The following is a 19,570-nucleotide window of genomic DNA, read 5'->3' on the forward strand; positions in this document are numbered from 1 at the left end:
ATGTAACTATAAAAATCAACCGAAATTTACGTCATAAAGTAAAATATGACTGTGATGAGATGAGGACGGGTTTTTACTGAGTAATAAACTTTTGTTATGCAGAGGTGATTCCTCTAGAGATTTACAGCGAGCGAGTCAGAATTTCAAACGTTAATACATTTGTCCCGAATTGTATTGGAAATTGTTACTTTCATGTGATTGAAAACAATTTCAAGCTTTGTTGGAAAGGCTATTGCGTTCAGTTTAAATTGCAAAACTATTAAAGAACTTGAACTAAGTTGAAGAAACTAATACTAATAGAAATGGATTTCTTACCAAAAGTAAATACGGAAAATTTCGAATTACGAAACTGACATTATAAGTTTAAATGATATACCTAGAGGTAGGGACAAAATGAAATCTAATTGAATTATTTCAAAATTTAAAGAACTCTTATAAATTCACTTATTTGATTAATTGATAATTTATAAGTTTAACCGAGAGGAAACAACAACCAACGAAAAAGGAATACAACCTAAAAGAGGCCTTGTCAACTACCTCAATTTTTGCATATTTCCGTAAGTCTTGTCGCAATATAATATAAATTCTATTCTAGTAGTGTTTTTCTCAAATATTGCGAATAGAAATAGACTGTTACCGAAAACAAAATTTCTCCACCTTATCAAGACATTCAAAAAATATTTATCGATACATAATTACCGAAATCTCCACCCTTTATTCTGTCATCATCCCCTAAGATTAATTTAAAGTGCGTGGATGTTTGTGTATACACATGGTTATAAATTCCACAAACAATGCAATAGAACGGTATATGTACGATATGTTCATTATATGAATATGAACATGAACACTAAAAGGCATGCAACGTCACGGTAGACAAGCAATTATTAAGAACAAAGTAAAATGTAAACAAAAAACAAAAACTGTAAATATTAACTTGCTTACATCTTTTCAGACAATCTATATTTCAACATGAATCTATACTCCATTCTTTTACGAGTTTCTAAGTAAAATTTACGAAACATTATCAAGGATATGTAAAGGGATTACACTGTTCAGTTCATCATGGCAAGGCAAAATCTAACTACAACAACATGAAAATTGAATTTAATTCACATGACTAGTTAAAGTTGATGAAAACGGATTCAATTTAGGTATTTCTAACTTTTTTTTTAACTTTTATTTATCATATGTGCTGTGGAAAGGAAGATGATTATTCAGGTAAATCACATGAAAAATTACTTTGGTGAAAAATGTGGGTGGGGAATGTAGATAGATAAGAGAACGTATTGAACAATATATATTGCCTTCAAGCAATTATATAAGAAAAATTTCATTGACTTTACCGCTCGATTGAATCGAACATATTTCAATGATTTATTTTTTGTCCATGAAATTTAAGTGATAAACAGGTCAGGTTTACCCAGGCCCGGAGCTACTAATGGACAAAGCTGGGTATTGCCCACCCTGGAATCATCAATGTCCACCCTGAGAAAATTCACTACTCTTCACATTTGAATACAAAATTTGGATCTAGTTAGTGTAAATTAATTAAAATTTTCGCCTGCGACGCTACTTTTTTCTACCTTTCTTTGTTTTCGAATAATATGAAATCAACAAATGGGCATTGCCCACCCTAAGATTCGGCTCTAGCTACGGGCCCGGGTTTACCTAAACCTGTTTTGACCTAAAACATCTTTTAGTTAACTGAACATTTCAGTCTGGTTTTTGACCATGGTCAACCTATTCCAAGATTGTAATTATCTTATGGTAGAAAATTTATGTTTTTTTTGTCAATATCTCCAAACCAAAATTCTGTGATTTTTGTAATTTCTTGTCTGTAAATAAATAACAGCAGATCTAATAAGATTGCTTTCTATTCATAAATTTAGTCATACTCTGTATAAATACATCCCTTTTTAAATGTCATTAAATTGCAATTTTCTTGTTCTAACATATAATATACATCCCAGCATTTTCCGTTCTTTAGAGACATCGGCAAGGGGTATATTCATATATATTTTGAAACCTATCGAAAGATATTTTTCCAATTTTAAGTGCTCCATAAAAATAAACTTCCTGTTTAATATATACTTTTAAAGGGCTGTTTTGACTTTAAAACCGGATAAATGGCACATATTATGCTATAACATAAACTCTGGTACACCCAGAATCCGAGAATAAAAATCCGACATAATATGCAACCGTATCCACCACCTTCAAATGGATAGGCGAAATATGTTTGAACACATCTATCTAACACCGAAAACATATTTCATCCCTTTTTCGATGTTCTCCGATCCTTAAACACTATCCTTTTTTTATATGTAAAAAAATGATAAAATAAGAGCATCTTTTTGCAATAAAACTTTCTGGGAATATGAAGTGAGCCAACCAAAACAAAACGATTTTTCTTTTCCAAAAGCGAACAAAACAAACAAACAGACAACAACAACAACCGACACAGTGTTTCGATACTTTATTTGACTACCGTTGATTTGATATACAAAAATCATTCTAAACACGACTGCATGCATATCCTTTTTATATGCAAACCGTATGGATGTGAATAAGAAGCCAGGTTTGAGATTCCATTTGTTGGGATGGTTTTCTTGCTCGATAGATACTTTAACAGAATGGAAAATGATATTAATGAATAAGTAAACCATATTGACTTCGACGAAAACTCGGCTCTACTTCTCTCCTTTTTTTTATTCGATGGTATCGGGTTGTTGATACTGCTAAGGCGCGAACGTCTGCACTGCATTCAGAGATGCTATTACGTTTGGAAATATTTAAAAAAAAAATCAAACAAATTGAATTGCGTGTCTTGTGTCCATTATGTGCTAATTTATGTGTATTGACCGACTGTTTATTAATTAGCTAAACATTTTACCACAAAAGTGTAATAATTCCGAGTATTTTGCGCTGAAATCACTTTAGTGCGCATGACTTGAATAGGACTTTCATTAATTATGTCGCACAAAAATCCGCATTTCGTCACACTAATTGATATAATTTGGTATTCGAAATTTGTAACCGATCCGTAGAGAACTTTAATATTAAATAATAACCGTTTGGTCGTGCGAGTCCTAAGATTGACCGAGTGATCGTCTTCGTGCTGTACTTTTTGTTTGTTCTTTTTAGATATCTTTTTTTGTTTAGTTATGTATGTTTTCCATAGAGGAAAATGTTTTCAATGAAATTGGTTTTTCTGTTATACTCGCAAGTTAGTCTCTTTTTTTCTGTTTCATAAAATGTTGCACGTGCATTTTTCATAGTAAGAATACGGTCACGAATGGAGATGTATAGGGAAAAAAAGCAATTCCAACCATTTCATTTTATTGGGTGTTTATGGTTGGTTGGCTGGCGAGATGGTTTAAAATTTGGAAACGAAATAGAGATGTCCATCAAATTAACCGTTCCATTTCAATTAAGAGAGTGAGAAACCAATTAATTGTTTCAATTTAAAGACACAACATTGAAACCGATAACAATGCCATCGGTTTGGGTGATTCCATACCGTCTACAGGTTTCATAGCACCTATATTACGATAACCAAATAATATTAATGCGACCTGCATTGTGTATTCAAAAATGGTATTGCTACATCCAGTTTGCAGTTACACAACACTGGTCCTCTTCTTAGCATCAGAAATATTTTATTCATTCAGGAAAGCTTTAGAACCCATAATATAGGTCATTAATCACATTTCATCATCAACTATAACTTTTCATAAGATTTTCCTTCCATGTTCCTATTTATTCAAACTCGAATACATATTATGCATGATTATGAGCAAAAACACAAAGTTTACATGCTTTACTATGCACAAATTTACAAAATTTTGCCATAAGACCTGTGGAAGGGAGCTAGTCAGTAAGAAACAACACATCTCACATAGGAGTAAGAAGTAATTTAAAAGCAACCACCTTCACTACCACCTGTACCACAATACCACACGTAGTAAACATTCGAAAATTTTGATTATATACATGTGCACTGTTGTAACACAACCAATATTAAGATGGTATGTTCGCTACAATGAAACATGCAGATTCAAACACGATCATCAGGGAGATAATGCGAGCAATGTATTTATATTAATATCAAAGTACACAGCAAATCTTTTCAAAAGAACCAAAAAGTTATGCCATACCAGAGGTAAATTTTAAATTTATTTTCGTTGAGTATCATTGTCTATTCGAAAATACACTCGTAACGCATAAAATCCAGAATTTTTTCCTGGCGTCAAATTTATACTTTCAGATTAAAACCATCATTGTGTTTACGTACGGATACATATTTCGCATACTTATTTAGAATATGAGATGGTGTTATATACGGCCAAATCCCGACTGAATTCCAAATAATTAGATTCGAACAAATTAACACATTCATTTTGAACACGACTTTCGGTGTAAGCATACCTGAGTTGGTGTTTTCGTGTGCCTAATTAATTAAACGAAAATTGTTACGGAATAAATAAAAAGAAATTGATATCTCTGAAGCGAAAGCGTTTACGATAATTTTGAAGTTATGTTTTGTTTTTTTTCGGAAATAATAATTAGCTGAAAACAACTGAAAATGGAGTCGGAAAAACTAGGCATATTCTATATGCTACCAATAATATTAGTTGACTGTGGCGGTGGCAGCGCTCGAAGCCAGTTGTATTTATATCCGTAGAATTAATTGGATTCTTCATTTCTTTATAGCATAGTATCACAATAATATCAATTATGAATTTAGCTGGAATGACAAACCAGAATCGAAACTATCGCATATTATAATGAGATTGCGAAAATACATCAATAATGTGATAAAATCAAAATGTACAGCAGATTTCTCAAGTATAAGAATTGTATATGGGAATGTGTACAGTTGGTCTGCCAGAGAATTTAATTAAGCTTTAATCGCAGAAGTCACACCAACGATTCGGTGGATTTCTTATAACAATTTTTGTAAACGAGTGAGTATGAGAAAATATACATACATTGATGTGACGATGTCAATGTCCTCGCATCTTTCAACCGAAATAGTTTTAAAAGTTTATAATAAGCGAACAATTTTGCTGAAGCACATCTATCTTCGAAGTTTTAACATTTTAGCATCCATTTTCATGCTCAACATGTTCTTTTTCGGCCTTTTAAAATAATTTCGGATTTTTTTTTTGCTGTTTCTTGTTAGTCATAAACTAAAAGTGAAATTTTTCCCATTTAAAAAGTCTTTGCTTAAAAAAAATTGAGGTAATACATAAGTCTCCTATATGTGGATGTATCGCTTTTAAGAAGCGTATGTTCAGTTCATCCTATAAAAATGTATACACATTACGTATAGTGGAACCTCTACCTTAAAATACGATTGCTGTGTATAAATAAAAATAAATATTTTTTTTATTTTTGGTTTATTTATTGCGAAACATTTTGAGAATTCATGGCACGTAGTTGAATTTATGCATATTCATAGGGTGAATGGAGAAATGAACACAATTTTACTTTATTACCTTTTCTGAGTGAGAGTGGATATAAGTGTAAGTCTAACCGAAAAAGGTGAATACTTGCAATCTTAGTTCAGAACAATAGTAAATACTTTGAAAACTTTCAGTAAATTAATAAGATATTGAGAATGGTTTCACATGAACTCATCAGTTAATTACCCATTCGCAGTGACGATGAGCTTTCTACGAATTGCATGAATATTCCAAGCGATATGACAGCTTATCGGAAAAAATTTAATTCAAAATTATCACATCGATTTCGATTTACATAAATTCGCATAGTCAATTCCATTGTCCTATAAAATCTATTTTCCATTGATACCGTGGGTAGCAGTGGGTAGATGGATAATAACATTGTTAAAGCCTCTTAAATCTACCTAAATTCAAGCGATTACTTTAAAATCATTGGAGTGTGCGAATTGCTTCTTCTATTTTTAAATGTAACCTCCCAATAGTGCGGTTGTTACACAACAATTTTCATAGGACAAAATTCGTATCAGAATGAGTGCGTGGTTTTTTTTCGCATTTTATTTTCATAATATCCACGAATATGTCTTCTCCATTTCGCATTACTTTTTTTCAGCATTAAAAAGATCTGATAAATTCATGTTTAGGTGAGATACATTGCGACTTCGATGTTATTATAAATATATGATCTTAGGGTGTTTATGTATTCGAAAATAAGGGGTTAAAACGGGAGGATTTTTTTTATATCTCATCCCATAAAATATGTTTTGAGAACACCAAAAACCATTGCACGTATGATAAGTACATACCATACAGATTCAGTCAAAGTAATAACAATAAAATGAGATAAATCAGATATTCATATGAACATTTAATATGCATGACACATACCTTATTTAGCTTAAAAATATTTATATCGCTCTGTATATGTACGTATGGATTTTTACGAAAAGAGTAATTCTTCCGAGAAACGGATTTTTTTTTGTACTTCGTCCCCAATATTTATATATGCAATTTTACCATTCTGAAATTCAACAATTTATGAATGTGAAGGTGCTACATGGTTCTATTCGATAAATTTATTTTCTTATTGAAAAATTGAACCCGATACATACATGAAGTTGAGATTTACAGTACATTGGTGGAAAATGTTTAAGGAATGCAAACATCAAATATATGTTTGAATTTCTCTGTGGTTAGCTTGAATATATATTACAACAGCAGGTTTCATTTTTCATGAAAATTAAAGTAATAATCATGATCGGGAAACGAATCGGTTTGCCATCAAGTGATTGGAAAATTATACAATTTCCAATTTATTTTACAAAATGTGTATAGTCATTGACAAAATTAGAGATTGAGGACACAGAGGCACTTTTAGGTGTTCATGACTGGAAATAAAAATTTATTTAGGAAAATTATACGTAAACAAACCTCATCATAAGTTTTTACTTTTCGCGGGTTTCTTACGTTTTATTTGTTCCACATGTTTTCTACCTATGGAAGTTGCGCTTGTTTGAATGACTTTATGTGAATGACTCTCTTTACGCTTCTTTTGTTGACAAAATGTGGAAGGATGTGGAACAATTAAAACTGCAGAATGATAACCAAGTAAAAATTTTAATTGAGTTGATTTTTTATATTGCTTCGAACCAGCTAAACAAACATTATCAATTATCAACATTATCTAAACAGACACTATCAAAGTCACCAACTATTACCTACAAAACAAATATGTCGCAAAGGAATTGAATAATAACGGAAAATATCGAGGAATTATTTCGAAAATTCGTGGAATTGTAGAAATTAATTGGAATTATAGGAATTGAATGGCGAATCCGGCAAGTATAGTTGTTAATCCGCTAATTAAAGTTAGGAATTGAAAGCAATTAAAAGGAATTAGTAATTGATTTGCCACCATTTCGGCTAGTCGGTTACCCCTCGATTTAGAATGAGAAATTAAGTTTAAATCTTCAATGAGAGTAAAATCCTTGGAAGTGGGTAAAGCTCACCGCTAATAGGTAATTGTAATATTTTCGATAATTTCTGACTTTGTGAAGAATACGGAGTGTTAATGAACCTATTCTGTGATTTAATTGAGTTTCGATTCTGTGATTTATTTAATTGTAAGAAAAAATTCTTTGCAATGCAAAGCGAATGCCAAGTAAACGAATTGATTGATGAATTGATGAATTTTGTGCACCCAAAATTGGTTTTCAAGTTTTCAAAGTTATCGGTAAATATGTGTATGACTGCACAAAATGTGAAATATGAATGAGAGACGGATTCTATGAGACATGTATGAAGGCATGTTAGATAATAAATATTTTTGTTTTGCAAACGTAAAGTTGAGGATGACGCTTCGACAAACTTTATTATTAAACACTTAAGATATAACTTTAAACTTTGTACAGAAAAATACGAAATTTCCAGGCCCAAATCGTCAATAATTTTCACTTGAAACTGGTGTACATGGGTTATTCTTGCCTATTCGGTTTTAAATGCTAAGCTATAATCTGTTCTTTTTTCGAATTCCCTGAACATATGTATCTTGGATACACAAGATCAGACGTTATAAACAACATCTCAGAAAGTATTTCTTTACAGAAGAAAAGATAGACACATAATGCCCTCTCGGAAAATATGAATTTGAAAGTTATTAAAATGAATAAGAACATGAATTTAGTTTTTATATCAAAGAAAAGTGAAACGAATCTGCAGACGATATGTTTTTCGTGCATCACAACAATCCAAAACTACCACAAACTAAATGATGAGAAGTTAGAATAATAAAAAAAACACAGGTCTGAACAGCTGCTAATTAAAATTAATCAACTACAGACATAATAACATCTATGATATGCCTGTGATATGTGTGTTAAAAATGTATGTTAGTGCCATCATAACTTAATCACCTATAATACAGAATTTTGCATAATGAAAGTAGCTAAATATTATTCATGGATTTTGTTATAATCGTTTACTCATCACACTCTTCACTTACATTAATTTCCGTCAGTGAATCATATTACGATATGGTAAGAGAAAGTATTTTTTGCCAAAGTCGAAGCTCTTTTGCCTGATGTACGTATACGCAAATATTTATGCCCATGCCCACATCCATGGCTATTATAGTGAATATTTCATTATAATGATGTTATGCATTGAAATAATTCTATTCGAAAGTGTTTTTTGCATCGTTGTTAATTATTATCATTTTACCACTTTTTTATAAACAAATTTTAGCTTCTAAGTAAATTATGGTTCGCTCTGGTAGTTTACAATTAATTTTATATACCGAGATCAGTGGCACGGAGTTTACGGGGTTTGCCGCCCAGAAGCATTTGTCCCACATGGAAATATGACTTTATTAAATTAATTTTGACGATTCGAACTGGTTTTTATGACTTTTTAATAACTTTGCTCTCCACGTGCAGAACCTAAGTCAATGCCTCTGCTGGATATGGAATTTTTAAGATTTTTTTAAAAACTATACTGTCGTGACCGTGAACTTTAAAGAATAGACAATTTCGATTTAGCCATATTTTACATCAAACTGCTGCGAATATCAAAAGAAATGAATTACATCAATCCAGTAAATCATTCGAATGGGAATATTTCAACCTATCCGACCTCCCGTCTCTGTGCTACATCTTTGGACCTACTCACATTTCTTATTTCCATAACATAAGTTTGAATAAAAAATGCCGGCCAGATGGTTCACTTTCTCAAAATCAAAAAAAAAAAAATGGCAAATTTTGGGTACTCACTGAATACAGCATGGATGGAACAGAAGGAAACGCTCTATCATCCATTCCGAAAAACTAGACACATACTTCACATTCATTATTTTTCCACTTCAACCCTTATACGAACGTATAGCAGACTATTAAAGTATTTATAACGTACTTTGCATTTTATTTTAGATCATACACGATAGAGGTGAATTATACCACCGAAAACTGAGCTCGTAATGTCCATTTATTTGAGCTTTAAACAACATGCTTGGAAGCATAACTTAAAACGGTGTTATTATGAATGTTCAATGAAAAATTCAGAACCCGCTATGGGTAAACACAATAATCGGAAGTCGCAAAGTGTTTTCCCCTCGATATTTAATTACAAAAATTGTTATGACACCTCAGTGTTAACTTAAGAGTTTCGAGGGTTATATGTAAAATATTTAACTGCAAAACATACCATCTCTCTCTTTTTATTTTAATTGAAAACAGCAAATTCTGATGGCCAATTAATTGGCAACAAATGTGTAATGGATCTGCGGGAAAAATTCTTGTCATGTGTATACACATCGCATTAACTACTCTCATAAATAAAAAAGGAAAATAAATATTTTAGTAGAACATGTACTCTGAAATCGTTGAAAATATTGTCAGAGTATTTGAGGATATAATATAATACGGTTCCGTGTTTCGTTCTATACAGCCAATACAGCACAAGTTATCTTCCATTCACATCCCAAATACAATGTATATTCGACATATAAGTATTCCGGAAAATTTTTCGAAAAGAAATGTTTTTTCAGTTCAAAGGTTTATACAATATTAGAGGATAGCTGCGCGTATAAAACATAATACCCGATTCCCGAGAGGCTATAAAATAGAACAGGGTGCATAGTTTATATGCGATGCGACATTGTTGTCTGGGGGCATAAAACAAACCGTAATTTCATGAATTTTTAATTGTTTCGGAGTTTCGTTGGTACATACTCCACTTCGGGTGTTTGTTGTATTATTTTTTCTTCTTCAATTTTTTTAACTCCATAATGGAATGAACTGTGTGGATGTAATATAAAAATATTTAAAGCAGGAAGTTATATATGTAAAATGCAGATAAAAAATATTTATCACTTTAAATTGAAGGAATTGTTAGTTGAGCAGGTCTCTCGCAGAACGATACATAATATAAAAAATCGATTGAAAGACCAAGAAAAGTCCTTTTTCATTTTTTCGTGATTAAAAATTTGATCCATTGTTTTACAATTAAACACAAATATACCAAAGGAAAAAAATATTGACGCCGGTTGAAGAGATATTAATTAGATTTTTCGAATTTCTTCACAAAGGTTTTCTGTTTACCTCTCTACCTTTTTCTAATTAAAAAACGATCGACAAATTATATATTATACCCATTCAGCGTACAAGTATCTGGCAAAACAATCTCTTTCTTGATAGTGAAGCTATTTTATTTCCATTAAATTATTCATGTCGATATTTAAAACTTAGCCTCAGGTGGAAGGAAAAGCCTATATGTGTGAAACTGACTCATATAGTATATCAGTGTAGCGCCATGAGTAAGCCCACAAAATGTGCATTTATTTATATGTACACAGGACATAAACACTAAAACCAAAATATTTACCTTTCGCATAGATTGTAACTCTTAAGTTTGTTTGGGTATAACATATCTTACAAGTGGTAAACGAGTGATTTTTTTTTCGTCGAAAGAAATACAGTTACCTCTCTACGTGTAGTTTATACTCAGTCGTATACAATCTGAATGTAATGTGCATGTATACATTTATACACTTTCCGAGTTTACGTATGATTTTAGAAAGGGAGAGCTCATTTTATATTGAAAACCTTTTTGATAGTTTGCCCCAAGTAAGTTGAAGAATTTTATTTTTATTTTAGACATACCCTTCGGAATATTTGAGTATATTATCCCTAGTTTTGTGGGATGATCAAGAATGATTTTTTTATTCCAATCGGAAGAATTTAAGTGTTCAAACAGATTGATTAAAATTTATTCTTCTGCAATGTGGGTGTGTGAGCGGTCAAATCACGTATTCCGGTTTCAGTCTTCTGCAACCGGGTAATCGTTTGTTACCGTTGATGACGACAAAACGATTCATGCAATTGGGCTAGTGCTTTCTCATATAGTCAAATGTGAAAGTAATAATTTTCTTTCAAACACAAGAGGCAACTTAAAACAAAATAAGTAGCAGATTTTATTTGTTTTGTTTTGTCAGTATATAACTTGGTCTGTTACGGATGGCTCGCATCTGTTATCGATAAAGACTTCAAAAATAACCGATAAACTATGACTATGCGGTCTTATATACAAAAAAAATGTTAAAGGAAATGAAGTAAAAGATTTGAAATGACAATCTCTTGAAAACATTTTAATTAATATGAAGTGATATATCCGATAGTAAAGCTGCTAATATGCTTGTCATCTGTGTTAAACTCTATGTCAAAATCATATTACTATTTTAAATCCTTAATTAATTCTTTTTCTTCGATTTCGAGTCTTATTAATTTGTTGTTGTTACAGTTGTCAATTTACAAGTGATAATTTTGACATGCTTGCTCTGTGGGCACTAGCATAAATTCTGTAAAGTAGTTATCTTTTGAAACCATGTAAAATGCGTCTGATGTAACCAATCTCGTTGATGGCTTAGTCATCTTTTTCGTCTTTTAGTCCACATAAAGTATGTGATGGAACTAAACCAAGCTTCACATTCTCCATTCTAATTTTGTCAATTTTGATGAGTACAAAAATAAAAATAAAATTTTTTCTTCTTTACTTAATTCACTTTTTACATTTTGAGTCTTACTTTATATCCTGTCTTCGTGTCATATCAATTTATATTGCTAAAATTATAGTGAAACACTAATAGATTTTCGACCTTTCCTGCATCATTTTACTTGATGAGTTCATTTTAAATGAAAAGCTTAGTGATGTTCGTCTGCATATGTATAATACACATCTACCTACTTCGAATCAACATATTTACTAACCCAGATATGCAGAAAAAAAGAACTATGTATACGTATAACTGATGAAGAACAATGGTCTCATAAACATATTTTTTTTCTGTTACAGCTTCATAATACATTTTCATAAATTTTTTCGTTCTTTTGTTTTGGACCAAATGAATTTTGAAATGAAATAGTAGAGGAAGCATCATATACATATTTAACCAATGATATGTGGTATATTTTTTCATCTAATTTATTATTCAAAGACTTAAAATTTTAAATAAAACAAAATATTTGTTTGCTGTCCGTTCCGTTGCCTAGGCATATGCAAAAATGTTGGTGGAAAAAAACTGTATATAACCTATCCAATATGACCGAAAATTCATGCTATTAAATTGCATTTTGATGGTAGATTATATGGAAATGTGTGTCATCGCAAAAGTGTTAATGGGTTTCGCATATAATTGAGAGCTAGAGCAATCAACGTGTTTGTATTCACAGTAACAAACTCGGATCAATTAAACTGCACAAAACAACGTACTTTAATTTGTTTTAATCGGAATTTTGAACAAGCAGTTAAATGCTTTAGCAGTCGATTGAAGCCGTCATAAGCAGACAAATCAAAATAGACTATCTGCCTTAGGTAGGTGACAGTTTATTAAATTGCTATAATGCATATGTATGTTGCTTTATGTTGCTTTATTTTAGACAATCTGTGTGGAAGCATTCTGTTGTAAATGGACAAAGATGGATTTATGCAAAGAATAAATAATGAGAATTTCACGTTACGTTTTCGGGTTTGTAGAGCTTTTGTAGTTAGAAAAACAATTTTCGATACGTTGTTGGAGACGGAGGTTTATCATCAAAATGTATGAACAAAATGCAATTTGGGAATGTCAGGCACAAATTGTGTAACTCATATTGCCGGCAATATATACCAGAATATATGTTCAAACAAACGAAGTACAAGATTTTTTACATGCTTCTGAGAATTTTATAGTTCGCCTCGTCCCTTTGAATAGAAAGTTTCTTGCGTATCATTGGAACCCTAACTCTGCTCAGGTTGCACAAAGCGACATTACATAAAATCAATTGTCCAACGCAGACACTCAAATCACATCCAAAGAAGATCACAGCAATAGAAGTAATAGATAATATGGCGATACATTATCATTTCTAAAATGTTAGATGCTTGTACTAGGGTACATCAATTCTCCACTATTTTTTTTAGTCATGGATGAAACCGGGTACGAAAGTCACTTATTGTACGAAATTTTTAAATCCGTTGAGAAATCTTTTTTAGGTCAAATAGAAGTTTGCGCGGCCGAACCTTCTGAACATTTTTGAGTTTTCTGAATATGCACCATACTTAGTGCCACACAGATGACGATCGTTTAAATGTTTTTGTTCCTATTAACTTCTCCTAACTTTGATGGACCAGATCGAAGAAAATAAATTTCAATAGGGTAGAATACAGTGGCTTTCACGGGCAAGTGTTAACAGGAAACTGTTATTCTTCGCCTAATGCGCTAATCTGTTAAATGCGTCAGTGTGCATTGGGAAAGCAGTAGAACATCATTAATTTGTGGTTAACAAGTGAAAAAAGTTGTCGATTAATTAAAAAGTTTTTACAAATTCGCAATTCACATCGATAATGAATGATGAAAGTTAAAATAAAAATTCTGAACGTATCTACATTGAAGTATAAAATGGCATTTATGATGCCATATCGTTCGATTCGAATCGAATTGATTCAAAATCTTAAGCATCAAAATGTAGAAACCGGAATCGATTTTTAAATTAATTTTTTTTCTCTGTTGTAACTTTTAAAAGTTATTTATTTACAACAAAATTGATAGTACGCAATGCGGTTTCGTGCTTATAATATCGAGTTGGATAAAATCTCTCTTTTCAAATGAATGGCTGTAAATTTTGCGACCTGTTGTCGGATGGTTCATACTATACGATTATATGATGTAAAGTAGCGTATGGTGCAGTAAATAACACTGGTTTTCTCGCTAATGTAATAAATATATTTTGCGTAACTAGCAACTATACTCGGTTGCATGTATTATCGTGGACAAATAAATTAAATACAACAGATACGAGCATTGTGTGGGGGATGAATCATGAATCAGTCAACCCTGAATGAATATAATGAAAAGATTTTTATCTTTTATTACAAACGCTTTCAGCGATATTTCGATTATATATAGAAATTTCGTTCAGTCAGTTAAAAAAAAATGTTTTCCCCCCATAAATTGCAATTAATTAGTTTTTTTCCCTGTAAACAAGACGTACACTTACCTTGAATCGAATTTCGTTCCGTCCGTTAGTGTTCCTGTATAATGCATTGTAAGCATGTCGCCATTCTTCGATTTATTTGTGCATCCTTCGGGTACACTTTCTACATCTACTTTGAGTCCGGTGCAGCTAACAATTGCCACAAGGCACGATGCTACGATTATTGATTTGATCATCATCTGCAATACACGATAGATTTATGTTATTCTAGATACAACAAAGGCAATTAAACGATGGGTTTGAGATACGCTACTATAGCTAAGATGACGTATGTTTTCGAATAGACAAACGGCATTAACGTTCAGCGATAAATTGTGTCATTGACCTTGGTATAAAAATGGAATCTTATTGCCAAAAAAAAATCCAATTATATGAAAAGAAATTCATTTTTCGGATTCCATTTAATTTTACGGTTAGCTCGGACTCGAAACGATTTTTCTCCATCGATGAGTTTTAGATCTTATTCCGGATTTTAATAATATATTCAGAAATCTCTTGTACTACGAGTCACGTGAACATGGAGATGTAAGAACAGTGAACCATACAAGACAATTTCGCAGAAACAATTCTTTCCATTTTCTATTTTCAATAGACACGAATAATGGTTTACATTAAATAAAGAACTTTTCACGTGTCTAATTTGCAGTCGGTGTAGAGATAATTTCTTATTGTTGTTCAATGTTCATGTTACATCAAGGAAATTAATTTATCTAACAACATACATGAGGATACCACTAATAATCCCGGCTTAAATACCTTTTATTCAGCACACAAAACCAATTACACAAAATAACATCAATTAAATATACACAAAAGAAGTTCGTAACGCAATAAATAATGTCATGTTTAGACAATTCTAACACAATTTTAAGCTTTTATTTGTGCGAAAACTGATGTGCTTTTGTGCAGATTTTGAAGTAAAGTTAATTTTCTGTTGGTCCTTTGTGATTTGAGATTCTTTGGTTGGAAATTTCACTCTGCTTGTGGGTACGGTTTTTATGTAACAAACCATACACACCGCATATGCATTGTGTCTACATGAAATATTTTAATTGAAATCCGTGTAATTATCTTCATATGCATCCAAATCTTATGCAATGCAAATCATGGTTTGTATTAGGCGAAAAACGATAAGATAACAAGGTCACGCGAGAATCTTGTATTTCATTAATGAAAAAACATTTTTTTTGTTGATTGATACGACCAAAAGTTTCTTGTTGCAGTAGCCTAAAGAAATAGCTATGGAAGTTGCACGACTGAAGTGACATCATCGTTCATGTCTCTTGCATTTTACACAGGATTTTACAGACTTTTTTTTGTCAAAGTGCTATCCTGAAGAAACATTTAAAGTTAAAGTTAAAGTTAAAAATGTTAACATTTGTCATGCAGCGTTAAAATAAAAACAAGAAACGGATCGGAAATTGAGTGTGTCTTTTTCATAGATACTAAGTCACAGCCCAGCAAAATGAACTGTGAAGCCATTTCTAAGAAAAACGATTAATATCTGTAGAGTCAGTCGATATGTATAGTTTTAGATGGTAAAAACCGATCGAACATGGATATAGTTCAGTTATGTTGCTGACACTATAAGTTTCTCTTGACTTTGTGATTATGTTTCATTTAATAGAGGAAAAAGCTGAAAAAGAGAGTATATCTGAGAATATTTTTGAAATCAATTACCCGTTTGGTCGTGGAAAGGAAATTATTTTTATTATAACTGGGTAAATGGCTCCCTCTTTCCAGGGCTCGTAAAAAAATTGTTCTTCACAATTCGTCAGTAAAAAAATGCATAAACAAAATCTCTCATCAATTAGAATGTGTAACGGTTCCATGACAACACAATAACGTTGTGACTCTACATAGTCTCCCCGGCCAAATAGATAATTAAAAATTGCTGTAGAGGTAAAACGGACGATTACTTTTTTACGATACATGTGTACACAAGATTAGATAAGAAGAACCGTATTCGATTTTAACCATCAAACATGGAAACATTTTTACAGAAATTCATATATAACCCCGACAATTGAAATCAAACAAGAATTTAATTAAAACAGAACTTCGATGCTATTTTTTTGTGTGTGCTGTAGATATATTTCCGAGCAAGAATTCATTTCATGCCGATACCGAATCTTTGAGCAAACATTGATTTGAATAGAAAAAAGAAAATGATTAACACCTCGGCTCGAGTTGAACGTAAATTGTTTTGTATTCCGAATGGAACGACGACCCGTTCTCTGAATATGTTCATAATAGGTTGAGTTATTTGGACAATATCATTTCTAAATCACGATGCCATTTCTATAATAATTCTATAATGCACAAAATGCAATATTGGGACAGAAAATGTTCTGTTATATGTCTTCACTGATTTTGTTTGTTAAAAATATTGACCGTGATGAATCAACGTGAACTCATAATTTGTAGCATTTCACATCTTTAACACATTCACTGAAAGGTATCTTTGTACGAGTTCCGGTTTCAATCAGATAAAAAACCATTTTTTAAGGCGATGTGTTCGATTCCGAATATCCCACACGTAGGTTTCTATTTATTATACTGATCTAGTTTACGATCAATTATATTTCAATTTCTTCGAAAGTTCACCTTATTTTAATTGAAGAAAAATTAATGCGAATGAGCATTAACTTAATGCCATTAAGTCAATTGTTTTAGAATTTAATTCATATTCATCTTAGCTTGATGATAAAAGTGGTGTGTTAAATAAAGTGAGTGTCGATGTCATAGATGGATATTGGATACATCCATTCATTAAGTACCACGTCAGGTCTGATTCTTTAAGTCGTTTCAGATTTTTTTTTTTTTGCAGTCCAATACAGCTGTATTGTGAATTTTAATTGACCAATGAATAACACTATAATAATCATTTGAACGTGGTTGGAAAGAAAGCGGTTGACATAAATTGTATTCTTTTCATGAAACATTTACTTCAACACAAAAACTAAAATGCCGTTTCAATTTCATTAAACTAAAAAAAAAAATTGGACAAAAAACTCTCATTCTCATTAAATACCGCAAAACCGGCAATTATTCAAATTTCTTTAATTTTTTTTTAATTACAAATTTATGTTAAGGACATAGGTCAAGTAAATTAACAAAAGCAATTGATTAAAACTTCCACTTACTGTTGCAATAAAGAATAAAAGTAACAAAGGTAGAATGGATACTGAACTAAACACGTCTGTACCGTTCCGATTTCACGAAATAACTGGATGAAAACTAATTCAACAGTCAATGAATTCTAAAACCCGTAGCGTGTGCTCTTCCGACACAAGATACGTAGCAACAAAATTGTACTTTTGCCACATATTCTACACCAAAGTACAATTTTGTTGGTTATAAATTCCACTCTCTTTCTACCACAACGTTATTTTACAACACATGCAGTGTAGAAAAGGCAACAATGTTATACATACAGTAAACAGAATCGTATTATGTTGTCTCGATCTCTCAGCGATGTGCTTATCGAGTAATAAGTACAACGTGGAACTCCAACACCCAAAATGAATTTTTATACACGACGACGGTCTCGACGAAAACACTCTTATCGGCTTCATAAAAAAACTGTATTCTATCTGCAATTTCAAAGCGCATTTATGGTGATCACGTCATCAATTGTCTAGTGTACTCGCAAGTTGATACGATTTCGTATTTTGCAAATTTAACTATTCATAAGGAAGCCAACCTATATGGGGCGGTGTTTCGCTGGTGATGAATTTCATTTGCATTTAAAACACATTGACGTGAACATATGCTTAATTTAAGGAAGCAGAAAATACTAAAGGCTTAATGAACGAACATACTACACACTGGTTGCGACAAGTTTTTACTTTAATTTCAAAATCATAAAGAAGATGTAGATGAGAGGTGATTGGGATTAATGACTTTTGAAGAAGTCAACAATAAGAAGATCGTTGCAAATTCCTACTAAATATTATAACAAATGCTAATTTCTGTCCACGATACTCCCGAACCAACTTGCTAAAGGTATACAAAGTAATACATTACCGTTAACTGAACAAGATATTTGACTTGCGCATTAACAAATAAATTGTAAATTGCCACGTTGTGTTTTTGTTTATTCTTTCGCCAAAGGTATATTCCCCTCAAATGCCGTATAGAAACTTGTTGAATCATTGAGCATGTATTTTTCAAAATTTATAATGTCTGAGCTCATTTTACGAGAGAAATAAAATTCGACTTCAGCATTATACATAGCTGTGAGTTGTACACAAAATGTTTATGTATATACACTCCATGTCCACTACCATTATAGTATTAATGCAACAGGTCTCCTAAGTATTTCTCAAATTCGTACGGAAATGTAAAGGAAATTAAAATGCTGATGAAATCCTTAATTGAAGGTGATGTTGTAATTAGAATTTGATAACTTGGACGAATTGAAAATTTGGACAATTTCGTACATTTTCCGAATTTTATTAATTTACGTCTTCATATAGCTTGTGTAACCTTGAACGTAATATCAATCACAACATACTATCTTAACTTTCATTTTAATTAAGATACACTGGCATGTATACTGGGTGCATACTCAAATTTCAAACCATGAATACTTTGAATGTTATTATTACTCCCTTCTTACAAGTTAGGGTATGGTTATAGGTAGAGGTAGACCATGTAATGTAAGTCTTACACATAAATAATAAGGTGAAATAAATTTAACAATTTTGAAAGTAATGAAAAGTTTATATAGTTGATAGGTACGTCGGTATAATTAATTGCAGTAAATTTCTTCGAAAAATGATACTTTTATGAACAAATAACGATGAAGTAGTAATTAAGAGCTCAGAGATTTTTGTATCAAACCAGACTTTAAGCAAAATAAATAAGTTATAGAATTATTTATTGTGCTGTCAATAAGTACGATTGCCATTTATGTAATGTCCTTACCTAAGTTTATCGTTTTGGTCAGTCTAATCTTCCAATGTGACATTCGCTTTGGCATAAATGATCAGGAACATCTTAAAAAAACAGCAACAGAAACGTAAAGATGCTGTAGGTAAACTATTGACCTAATTAATACTTGAACTTTATCAG

At 31.7% G+C, this 19,570-nt stretch overlaps 2 protein-coding genes across 5 annotated transcripts in view; one reads left to right on the forward strand and one right to left on the reverse strand.

Moving 5' to 3' along the window:
- The window catches only part of LOC119081311 (putative gamma-glutamylcyclotransferase CG2811), a 24,154-nt gene extending 23,862 nt beyond the window's left edge, over positions 1–292 (forward strand). Inside the window, exon 6 of the mRNA XM_037190076.1 lies at positions 279–292. The gene's annotated coding sequence lies outside the window, so the exon portion shown is untranslated. The remainder of the gene's footprint in view (positions 1–278) is intronic.
- The window catches only part of LOC119081307 (peptidyl-prolyl cis-trans isomerase FKBP2), a 22,196-nt gene extending 3,861 nt beyond the window's left edge, over positions 1–18,335 (reverse strand). For 2 of the 4 annotated variants that reach the window (XM_037190071.1, XM_037190070.1), the window contains exons 1-2: positions 17,638–17,801; positions 14,495–14,670 (exon numbers count right to left, since the gene is read on the reverse strand). In XM_037190071.1, the coding sequence (XP_037045966.1) occupies positions 14,495–14,670 (176 nt within the window). In that variant the 5' untranslated portion in view covers positions 17,638–17,801. Of the gene's footprint in view, positions 1–14,494; positions 14,671–17,637; positions 17,802–17,928 lie in introns of those variants that run through there. The other 2 variants (XM_037190068.1, XM_037190069.1) reach the window with 2 other exon arrangements.
- Positions 18,336–19,570: the final 1,235 nt, after the last annotated feature.

Source organism: Bradysia coprophila, unplaced genomic scaffold (assembly GCF_014529535.1).
Source record: "Bradysia coprophila strain Holo2 unplaced genomic scaffold, BU_Bcop_v1 contig_358, whole genome shotgun sequence".
NCBI classification, from domain to species: domain Eukaryota; kingdom Metazoa; phylum Arthropoda; class Insecta; order Diptera; family Sciaridae; genus Bradysia; species Bradysia coprophila.